Source organism: Genypterus blacodes, unplaced genomic scaffold (assembly GCF_046128005.1).
Source record: "Genypterus blacodes isolate CSIRO-AG114 ecotype Tasmania unplaced genomic scaffold, CSIRO-AGI_Gbla_v1 ptg000003l_1, whole genome shotgun sequence".
Taxonomy (NCBI): Eukaryota; Metazoa; Chordata; class Actinopteri; order Ophidiiformes; family Ophidiidae; genus Genypterus; species Genypterus blacodes.
In genome coordinates, this window is record NW_027466817.1 from 9545309 (window position 1) to 9556691 (window position 11383).

Consider the following 11383-nt stretch of genomic DNA (forward strand, 5'->3'; position numbering starts at 1 on the left):
TTTGTCTTAGAAATGAATAAAAAGTGGTGTCCTTCAGAATCTTTCACAGAATCTATTGCGTTCCGTTTCAATTACACTTGAATTTTTGTCAATTGGAAAATAAGACACTTTGAATAAATCAAATAATCACACAACTAAATATTATTACAAACCAAACATTCTATTTTAATAAATTACTTTATTTAAACAAATAATCGTGTGAATATAACGGCACATTGGGCGATAGGAAAATGAAAAAAGGCAGTAAAAAAATGGAGACCACAGACGTCATTCCAGTGACGCGACACAATCGAGCTCTCGCGAGACGCAGCGAGATTTGTCAGCAAGCAGTGTGGTGTGTGTGCGAACGGAGACAAGGAAAGATGGCGACGCAGGAGAGCGAAGCAGCCGAAGCCACCGAAGCTACCGTGAGCAACGGCGAGGTAAAATGAATGACACTCATACAGCCGTGTTCAATATTAACTGCCGGGGGGGAGGAAGGGAGACCGCGTCGTTTCTCGCCGCGTTGAGTCTGTCGCCGTCACCGTGTAGTCGCCGTACGGCTAGATGAGACCCAGTGACGTTGTCAGTGCCGGTTGGTTTTAAAACGACCCCCTCCTGTTGACGGTGTGCGTTAGATAGCTAGCGGCTGGACGGACGGACCGTGAGGGGGGTTTGTCCAACGACGTGACCCGCTGACACGCACTGTTCTCCGGGTGACAGTGTAGGTAGCCGGGTGCCTGTATGTCAGCGCGAGCCGGCTGACTGCTGCGGTGTGCTAGCATACACAAGGCCCGAGCCCCGGAGCAGCCCGGCCGGTCTGCCAGGCCGGTGCGCTTCATGAGACAGCGGCATGTGACCGTTTATATTCTCTTTCTGCGCCATTTCACTACCTAAAGCTGCCAAACGGGTCTAAGGCAAGAATTGACAGTCCACGGGCCGTTTAGAACCGTTTGTGAAATCTTAATTTTAAGTGTGAAATAGACTTCATTGCCCAATATCAAGACTAATCAAAATCTTGTGATAAGATTAGGCAAGTGTTGAGTAGATTATGACGTCATTGATTGGTGTGTTACAGTTTAAGGGTTTGTGAAAACAGAAGTGGCTATCATCTTCGTCTGCTGTATCTTAGTCATACCACTTAAAAAAAACTGCTTCAGTCCCAGTTATGTATTTGTGACATCGTGACAAAACAAAATGACGTCGTCCTTGTGAGTTAGACTATACTTTCACCAAAGCCTGAGGGTCTGTTTTAGGTTGGTAACATGTTTTCACCTTCACACAACGAGCCTCAGACTGTGTTTACAGATAAACTAGATCAGAGGTCTTGGATCCAGATTAAGGTTTAGATCTGAGCTTGTGAAACAGGGTCTAGTTGAAGACCTCTATAGTAAAGATGAGTTGGCCCTGGACTATGTTTTTGAGAGGATGAAGATGTAGAAAATTAGATCAGGTTTAATTATGAGGCCAAAGACTGATATACATTGTAAGATTCCTTGACAAGGCTGATTTGACAGTTTAACAGCCGGTCATATATAACCTAAAGAATGTTGAAAATTTGTAAAAGCTTCTCTACTTTAGTGAAAGCAGAGATACGGTACATTTGCTCCAATTCGGTACATTAGTTCAGGCCAGATCAAAACCAAAATTGTAGCCGGGAGTTAGGGAATAATGAGGCCATGTGTCCAGCCAGTCTGTAAAATGTTTAATAGTGTATTTACTTTCTTTCTTTCATCTGACCTTGTTTTGATATAACCGAGTTTGAAAGAGCCGTGGAAACAGGAACTATGTCACTAACCCTGTTAAACCTGGTTTTGGTCTCAGTTTTGATTGTAGTATGGTGTTTGTGTGTACATTGATTACGTATTTGTGTAGAATTGCGTCATTACAATAAAAGTCCTCTTATTAAGTTAGTTTATGTATTGTTGGTTGACCTTGCTTTGGTTTTCCTGTCAGAGGTTTAGAGTTTGGTTGCTGTGACGACCAACTGGCAGACTCATCTACTATCCACAGTGTAGTAAATTCTCAACACAACCTTCACTTTATTCATTTGCCTCAGGTCTACACACACACATAGGAGCCAGCGTTGCCTATCACAACCCGCCGCTTTATCATATTACGCTCTGTCAAAGTGATGACAAGCTGAAGCTGTGCCATCAACAAAAGAAACATCAGTGCAGCGCAAATACTGTTTTCTGTCATTGATACCTGCCATCTATTTTACAACCATATGCGCTGTATCAGATGGCACAATTTCTCCACAGCACCGCCTGCTTCCACCTGCAGCAGCCACCAATGTCTGCGTGTAATGAACAACAGCATGGACACATTCTTCACTTCCTTCAGCGCTGTGAACCATTGAACTTTATGCCCTCTTCCTGACACACACACACACACACACACACACACACACACACACACACACACACACACACACACACACACACACAGTGCATTGTAAAGCATTTACCTAGCAATCTTAAAGACTGGCCAATTGTTAATCATTGGTGAGAGATTGTCTAAATTGTGAATGATTATCTTGAGCAGCAGCAGCCAAGTTTCAATCGGTCTGTGTGATGATTATTGCGTCGACCCTCCAGTAGAGGAGATCCATGTCTCCGGTAATAGAATCACTTGTGTTTGAATACTACAGGACGTGGCCGCACAGATGAAAAGCCTGTTTTTCCTGAGCCGCTTAACGGCCCTGAGAGAAGGTGTTTTTCAATGGTGTTTGGCCTGTGGCACAAAGTGAAACTGTCCCCTGTAACGCTGCGATTGTTCTGCCTTCCAGGCCCACAGGATCTACCCTAGCAATCAATTAGAAGCACACTATTGAAATGTTGTAGCCCGGAGCGTTTGATTGTAAAGGCTCGGTCCTCCTTCTTGTTGGTGACGGGGGGAGAGATTGGATGTTTAGATAGTGAGCGAGTCTCATGACTTGGCATGTGCTGGTCTATTGTGTGTCTTGAATAGAATGCGGCCCTTCTGCGGGGGTTAGACCACACTGATGTGCTAACAGCTCGGGAGGCTCCATTTACTTCAGGATAACTTAAAGATGGGTTTTACTGATTGGGATTGATCTTAAAATAACCTGAAAGGATATCTAGTTTGGACGCAATATCCCAGTAAATTTTTGAGTTCACTGGAAAACAACTTAAATTTATTTAGTTATAATGTTTTGCACAGGATTAACATTATGTGGAAAAGTCAGTTGTGGGGAATTTCTACAATAAACAGAAATTCATGGCAGATCCTCTGCTGTCATTGTTTAAAGAGGATGAAAGGCCCCGATAATAACGCCGACCATGTTCCAGTCGAGCCCTCCATGCCATTTTGTTTCTCTTTGACAGAATGAGGAATGACGCTTGGTTACATTGTGATTGTATCCAGTTTCATCCTTGCTACTGTAAATGAGCATGAGATTTGTCGTCACTCCTGTGTTGTTGAGCTCTAAATGCTGAGGTCAGGAGGTCAATGATCTGTCACAGGAGAACCCACATCATCAACGCCCTCAGAACCCTCCGTTCACCTTATCGTGTGTGTGTGTGTGTGTGTGTGTGTGTGTGTGTGTGTGTGTGTGTGTGTGTGTGTGTGTGTGTGTGTGTGTGTGTGTGTGTGTGTGTGTGTGTGTGTGTGTGTGTGTGTGTGTGTGTGTGTGTGTGTGTGTGTGTGTGTGTGTGTGTGTGTGTGTGTGTGTGTGTGTGTGTGTGTGTGTGTGTGTGTGTGTGAATTGGTTTCTGGGGTCCATGCGGTGTTATTCCCTATTTTAATGACTGATTAAATGTTTTAGTTGTAATGTAGTGAGGCTGTACTCATGCTGATTTATTCAGATATGTTCTTGTGAATAGGTCTGCTAAATGGCTGCGTCTGTGTGTGTGTTTTGTGCACGTGCTTAGGTAAGCAGCAATGGAACTGCTGCAGCGACAGACGGCCAAGTGGTGCAGACAGCTGGAGACGCACCGGACGCCCAGCAGCAGCCGCCGCAACCAGCACCCAATGCGTGGCAGGTCATTAAAGGAGTCCTGTTCAGGTGAGGCTCTGCACAAGGCTCAGTACGCTGGGGAAAACAATCACTGCACTTTAAAACACTGAAGAATCCCAAGCATTAGTGAATGTTATGAAATGATATAATGTAATATTACTGACAGTGCAGATCTGCAAACTCTTCTGTTCCCCAAATTCTTTCTCGTCCAACGTTCTTATTTCCTCATGTGAAGCTACGAGAATTCACCACACTTACAACGACATACACACATCAATGGTGGTTGTTGACTGATCTTTTGCCAGAAGAAATTGAAAAGAATCAACCTGATTGAATAATTAATGAGGAGTAAGAGAAACACAATGTAGTTCAGTTCAGTGACTAAGATTATAAAGTGAAATGGAGAGAAGCAGACTGATGAGAGAGAGTTTCTCAGAGTAGAAGTGTGTTAATTGGAGATACAGTTGCTTGGCTTGGTCGCAATCCAGCAGCTAGAACAGAAAACTGAGGGAAACTGTTGCAGCTTCCCCACACAGTTGGACTGCATTTAAACTGTAAGGAGCTGTTGACGGCCCTGTTCACCCACACAGGCGTGTTCAGTTATTTTGGGTGTTTTGCAGGTTGCAGGTGGGTGGAGCAGGCAGTAGCTGTACCTCCGGCTCTGTATCTGATTCATACCACTCATCCAGAACTTCCTTGCTGGTCTTTTGCCGCAGCTCCTCACCTGCTTGAGTTTCCTTCTCCCCCCTGAACCCGGTTTGCTCCTCTCTCTCTCCCCCTCTCTCCAGAATCTTCATAATCTGGGCAATCAGCAGCTGGTTCCGCCGGGGGCCGTCCACTCCTGACCCCAGCACACCAGCCGGGGCACCCAGGGTTCCCAGCAGGAACCTGTTTCCAAAGGACACACTCATGGTACTAAAGATGACTCCCCTCACTATGACAAAGCTCGCTGCTCGTATTCTGTGAACGGCCCTAGAAAGTGCAGCATCACACCGGCTTTTGTTTTGTTGACAGACCCAGTTGCCCCAGAATGTCTCGATTGAATTGATGAATATTTAGTATGATGAGTGACAGGACGTGCTCAGTCTAACAGTGCTCATGCAGGTTGGACCCACACACCTGTGCTGTATCTGCAACGCGTGTTGTTCTGTTTAAACTGGATGTTTATTTTAATCGAATAGACGCTGAAAATTCCTAGAATGTCTCTACATGTTGCAACTCCTAATTTGTGAGGCGAAACCGTGAACGCTGATACACTGTTGCGCTTTTGTTCACTGCTCAGCTCCTCCCCAGCCTGTAATATCATAAACACCTCTCTTTTCTCACCGCGCCTCCAGGACTTATACGTATTCATCTCGGAGGAGGAGGTGTTCACCGACTTCAACAACACAGAGGCCCTGTTCTGGTTCCACAGGGACCTGGTCTACGGCGACTGGAGCACGGGGGAGGAGGGCGACGGCTGCTACGAGCATTACAAAGAGATGGACATCCCAGAGGTAAGGGGAGGGCTGGAGGATGGAGGGATGGAGGGACGGTAAGAGCGAGAGGAGGTGGGAAGGCATGGGGTCGGGCAGGTAGATGTGACTGACTGCAGTAAGAGGGGAGAAGGGGAAACACACAGATAAGGAAAGGGAGCAGATTGCCTAAATAGAGCCAGAATACGCAGCGATAGTGAACATGACGGGGATTTGTGATGCAGATGTGCATTTCTCTGAAGCTAATATTTGTTTCCACGCAGACGGTGCAGCACAACGGCTCCCTGTACATGCACATCTACTTCACTAAAAGTGGATTCCACCCTGACCCCAAACGAAAGGGACAATATCGCAGGCTGGCATCAGTTCACGCCTCAAGGAGTAAGTCCATGCAGACTCACATCACACCAACATGACATGACGTGAAAGCTCCTGCTGATGTTCCTCACCTTCCCTCGTCTTTTTCCTCGCTCCCTCAGTGCTGAATAAGTTCAAGCGCCGAAAGTTTCAGAAGACCAAGAACCTGCTAACAGGAGAGACGGAAGCCGACCCAGAGGTCATCAAGGTCAGTAGTTTTGTACATCATCTCAAATAGACGGTTCAGATTGTCACATTGGTGCTCAATCACAGAACATGTGGGTTGATTCCTTCTTCTTCTTTTTCTTTGCTTGAGGCTCTTGTTGTGGCATACTATGTAATCGGTTTTGGACGCCAGCCTTACACGTTTGAATATTGCCAATAGCCTTGTTTGGATTCCTGTTGTTGTGTCCAATATGTCTAACCTCGTTCTCCTGTGCAGAGGGCAGAGAGCCACGGACCAGTGGAGGTCATCTCTCACTGGCACCCCAACCTCACCATCAACATGGTAGACGACCACACGGCATGGGTGAAGGGCTCCGTTCCTCCTCCTCTAGAACAACGTACGCTCATCCCGCTCGCCTCTTCTTCACCCTGTCCATGTTCATCCAGCTTGATCACACATCAGCTGGTCGATGCTCAGGGAACCACATTCTAACTGTCCTTCCTCTCTGTTCTCCTACCAGATGTTAAGTTTGACGCAGTAAGTGGTGACTACTACCCCATTGTGTACTTCAATGACTACTGGAACCTTCAGAAGGACTACTACCCCATCAACGACACGCTGAGCAAGCTGCCGCTGCGGCTCAACTACTGCCCGCTGTCCCTGTGGCGCTGGCAGCTGTACGCCGCCCAGAACGCCCGCTCCCCCTGGAACTTCCTCCCAGAAGACACCTACGAGCAGTCTGACGAAGATCAGGACTCGGTCAAGGTGAGACAACGAGGGCGGGGAGATACTAACGGCTCTCTCACGGCAAACATTAAACAAGATTGGTAACAGATATTTCTGACTGAGGCAGCGCAGCCGTGTGATGCATTAACTCTTGTGAAACGTCTCTCCTGGTGTTCAGGTGGCCCTACTGGAAACCAACCCCTACCTCCTGGGCCTCACCATCGTCGTCTCCATAGTGCACAGCATCTTTGAGTTTCTCGCCTTTAAGAACGGTAAGGTCACCCTCGCCCTTACCCCATAGACATGAACCGTGCGGCGCCTGCCTGCCCCTCACCCGCTCCTCTCTCCCACAGATATCCAGTTCTGGAACAGCCGGCAGTCTCTGGAGGGCCTGTCCGTGCGCTCCATCATTTTCGGAGTGTTCCAGTCGCTGGTGGTGCTGCTGTACATCCTGGACAACGAGACCAACTTCGTGGTGCAGGTCAGCGTGTTCATCGGGCTTCTGATCGACTTGTGGAAAATCACCAAGGTCATGGACGTCAAAGTAAGTCACTATTTTAATGTAGCTGAAAATGTACTCAGAATAATTTGTTATCATTGTTATTATTCTCTTCTTTTTGTCTTTGCTCCTTTGCTCCTCTTTGGTTGTACCCGTGTCATGTTTTGATTTGTGTGTCCGTATTGTGGCGTCTGTCACCTTCCAATAATCTCCCGTCCCTGTCTTCCTCCAGTTGGACAGAGAGAACAAAATCGCAGGAGTGATCCCCAGATTGGTATTCAAAGACAAGTCCACATACGTGCAGTCCTCCACCAAAATCTACGACGACGTAAGTCAGAACGCAGATTACACAAAACACCAAAACTTCACTCAGTATGTTAACATGTTTACATGCATGTTAAATCTTCAATTATACTCCCATTTTCCATATGTCACTGATGCACTTTAATTAAATTGAAATCTGTTTAGATATAAATGCTTACTCCTATTCATTTGAATACTTTTTATTCATTTTTTTGTCTTAATCAAACTACTGACAAATAAATCAAATGTGCAGGAAGTGACTACTGTACAGAGTTTCACCAAATTGTCTTAGAAAAGCTAAGGATACGTATTTGGTGTCAGTTGCTTGTTACCGTCCCTAGTAAAAGCTGACGCCTTCTCCTCTTCTTCCTCTCTCCTCCTGCACACAGATGGCCTTCAAGTACCTGTCATGGCTGCTCTACCCTCTGTTTGGCTGCTATGCTATCTACAGTTTATTGTACGTAGAACACAAAGGCTGGTACTCGTGGGTACTCAGCATGCTCTACGGCTTCTTGTTAACCTTTGGTAAGTCAGTCTGAAGACCAGCGTCCTACACACACACATACACACACACACACACACACACACACAGTTACGGCAAATAACGTAATCATGAGTCCATGTGAACAACTTTATTTGGTCTTTGCATTACTTTTAAATATATAAAAGTAGCTTTTTTAACAGTTTAGACTCTTGAGGTCACAAACACAAAGATCTTTATCTTCGCCGTGGTCAGGAGATACTTATGTTGCGTCCATGGCGTCGTCTCATTTTCTTTGGATACGGTTTGTTTTTTTACCAACACAGGATGTTGCCTCTCTTCTTCTGCGACTAAAAGGTGGAGGATTTTGCAAAAACCTGACGATCAAAGCCCATGTGAAATTCTATTTATAATCAATTTCCTGTGTAGTCTGACAGCCTGAGGGCATCTGCATATCTATTTTTAAAGACTGCAGATGAAGCCTGGTTACGTTGCGCCCTCCTACTATTTGTGAGTGGATGTACACAAAGCTAATGTTTTCATACTTGCGTCATGGTTGCACATGTAATTCCCAGTCGCCCGTGCTAACATGCTGATTAAAAATAGACGAAGGCGCTTTGCTGCTCCTGGTGTCAAAGTAACGACTAACAGCCTCCTTCCCTGTCCTCCAGGTTTCATTACAATGACGCCACAGCTCTTCATCAACTACAAAATGAAATCTGTGGCCCACCTCCCGTGGAGGATGCTCACCTACAAGGCCCTCAATACCTTCATTGATGACCTGTTTGCCTTCGTCATCAAGATGCCCATGATGTACAGGATAGGATGCCTCAGAGACGGTGCGTCACTCTCTCTCCTCCTGTTCACAAAGATGTTTGTGTTTGAAGGAATACTGATAGCTTTCTGTGAACTGACATGAATCACTGGAAGTCCATCAATGCTCGGGGTTGTCTAACCTGTTTACGCCGCCTGACAGCATGCTGATGGAGCCGTTTTGAGATGATTTGGTGAGATGAAGACAGGTGGAGGTGGTTTCAGGTTCTACCAAGATTTTGGCAGCTGAAGTAGTTTGTCCGGTCGCATGTGTTTGTTTTTGTTTGGAGGAAGACTCCGCTTCACCACAGTGAAAATGAGGACATATTCATCCCTGGTGATTGTTTCTGGTAGCCACAGAGGGAGTGCCTGTCGCCTGGCAACACTTTCTGTCCACAGTGCAGCAGTAGCTCCACCTAGTGCCTCAACCCCCTGGTCACCTCATTAAACTGCCCTCTGCTTCTTCTCCAACAGATGTGGTGTTCTTCGTCTACCTTTATCAGCGCTGGATCTACCGGGTGGACCCCAACAGGGTCAACGAGTTCGGCACCAGCGGAGCCGACCCCAGCAAGAAGGATGCGGTAGAGGGAGACGCCGCCGCCACCGCCCCCGTCGACACCGCCGCCACCACCCCAGCAGCCATCACGGACAAACCAACGGGGGAGAAGAAGAACGATTAAGGGGGCCCCCTACCCCGTCTGCCTTCCTTGCCGTCAGCACTGGCCGGGGGCGAAGTGGACTTGAGGAAACGAGGCAGGGAAGGAAGTCGTTGAGCTGTCATGGACGCCACTACAAAAAAAAAAAAAAATCACTTCAACTGTCCCTCTGGTTTCTTGGTGGATCCACAGAGAATCATCTTCAGTGTCAACTCGGTAACATCGCTCCTCTGTTCCCCACCCGTCCCGCCCTCTCGTTTTGCAGTTCAAGTGAAGTAAAATAAAATGTGATGTACTGTATTCTGTATGATTTTCAGAGGGTAACTATGTCCTTGGGGTAATTTTCTTGGGAGGGGGTGGGATGGGTGGGGGGGGGTCGTAGCTTTACTACATTTTGTTTTTTTATATACAGGAAAGAAAGAGGCCGAGTGCAGCGTTTGTTCTCTCTGTAGATTCCTTGTGAATTTTTCTTTTCATTCCATGTGAGCGCTGCGTTTTTGGGTTGTTTGAGAAACGGGCGAGTAGCGCCAGAGGAAACTGGAAAAGGGTACCAGGCCACGCCGGATGGTCGAGGCGAGAGGTGGCAAACGGAATCCCCGAAGACGACTGACCCCGACGGGACACGACCCACAAGACAGTGACTACTACCCTCAGTTTAAACATATGGTTAATGTTCTGAACTCAAACAGAAAAAAATAACAGCCTTGTTGGTATTAATATAAATATATTAATATTGTCAATGACTTTGTTTTTCAGTCACTGGTTGGTTCTTTTGTACGTTCTGAAACTTGTACAGGCCCTCAGCTTGCCCTGGTAATCCATGTTGCCGACTTCGAACCTGTCGAGCAAAAGCTAATTTGCGGCTTTGATTTCTTCCGATTTCCTCTCGCACTCTCGAGCCCCGTGGTGAACACGGTGGAGTCGGAGGCCTCAGTTACACCTCCATACCTCCGCCATGTCCGCACTGTGATCGGACCCCAGCAGACCGCTAAAGCCTGACCACACACGCACGTCGTCTGGCCAATTGGAGGTGTAGGTAAGGCCGGAGAGTCGGGTGTATACTGGAAGAATTGTGTCTTTTATTTTGAGTGCTGTAAATCCTGAAATGAAGAGGGTTGGTTCCATGTTATTACATTTTGAGCCCTCATGTTTATAGTAAAACATAAGTGTGATATAAAGTGATTGCATTTTTCTTTTACCTGCTACATAACACTTTAGATCAAGCCTCTCTGGGAGGGGGCAGGAGGTGTTTGGTGGCCCTGGGTAAATACTGGTTAGTGGCCCCCTCCCTGGTCCCACCGCCCCCGTGGATTTAACTTTGTACAGAAGGTGAAATCTGATCTAAATATGAACGAAAGGGTTCCATCATCACCAAAATGCAACATTGTGGACTCGCTCATCTTGGGGCCACCTCAACTTAATGCCTACATCCGGCACTGGACTCTGGAGTTTATGAACTGGTTTGAAGATCCCCATTATAGAGATACAGGTGTTCAAGAAACACACACACACACACACACCCATGGGGCCTTTCCCGTAGCTTCCATCCCTCTTTTCCTCTAAACAGCTGAGCTTTCGCTTTCCATTTCCCCTAAGTCGTCATTCCTCTCTGTCACCTCGAGGTGGCACCGTTGCGCGTGCAAACTTCTGAATTAATTCTTCCCCGTCCAAGTTGATGTTACGCAAACACTGGCCACGCCCCCCTTAGGGAGCATTTACACGTGCAGCCAGCGGACTGGTCCAAGTGAACATGAATGTGTCTGCATGGTGAAATGATCGTCCCGCTTTCTCCTCGTTTCTTTGGAAAGTGGAGCAGGCGGGCGGAGCGATGATGCAACCAGGAGAAACACTGACGCGGCCAACGAGACGTTTACGTTGCGCCTGTAGCTACAAGTGCTGATTTCTTCAAAATAAAAGCACCCAGCACCATGAGCTTTATAAGGAGA

At 46.9% G+C, this 11383-nt stretch overlaps 1 protein-coding gene across 1 annotated transcript; it reads left to right on the forward strand.

The window, feature by feature from the left end:
- Window positions 1–314: 314 nt before the first annotated feature.
- On the forward strand, window positions 315–10224 carry clptm1 (CLPTM1 regulator of GABA type A receptor forward trafficking). Its single transcript, XM_076141204.1, has 14 exons — window positions 315–422; window positions 3876–4009; window positions 4750–4873; window positions 5299–5457; window positions 5700–5817; window positions 5916–6001; window positions 6236–6356; window positions 6480–6724; window positions 6864–6957; window positions 7039–7229; window positions 7417–7512; window positions 7877–8012; window positions 8640–8807; window positions 9256–10224. Exons 1-14 carry the CDS (start codon window positions 363–365, stop codon window positions 9459–9461), a joined length of 1938 nt encoding a protein of 645 aa, XP_075997319.1. The 5' UTR covers window positions 315–362; the 3' UTR covers window positions 9462–10224.
- The last annotated feature ends 1159 nt before the right edge of the window (window positions 10225–11383 follow it).

What these genes read in the sequence shown, in the direction of transcription:
- clptm1 (XM_076141204.1), top strand. Translation starts at nt 363, where the DNA reads ATGGCGACGCAGGAGAGCGAAGCAGCCGAAGCCACCGAAGCTACCGTG. An exon ending in TTCCAAAGGACACACTCATG is followed by an intron (nt 4,874 to 5,298) that starts GTACTAAAGATG and finishes CCGCGCCTCCAG; the next exon opens with GACTTATACGTATTCATCTC. An exon ending in GTTTCTCGCCTTTAAGAACG is followed by an intron (nt 6,958 to 7,038) that starts GTAAGGTCACCC and finishes TCTCTCCCACAG; the next exon opens with ATATCCAGTTCTGGAACAGC.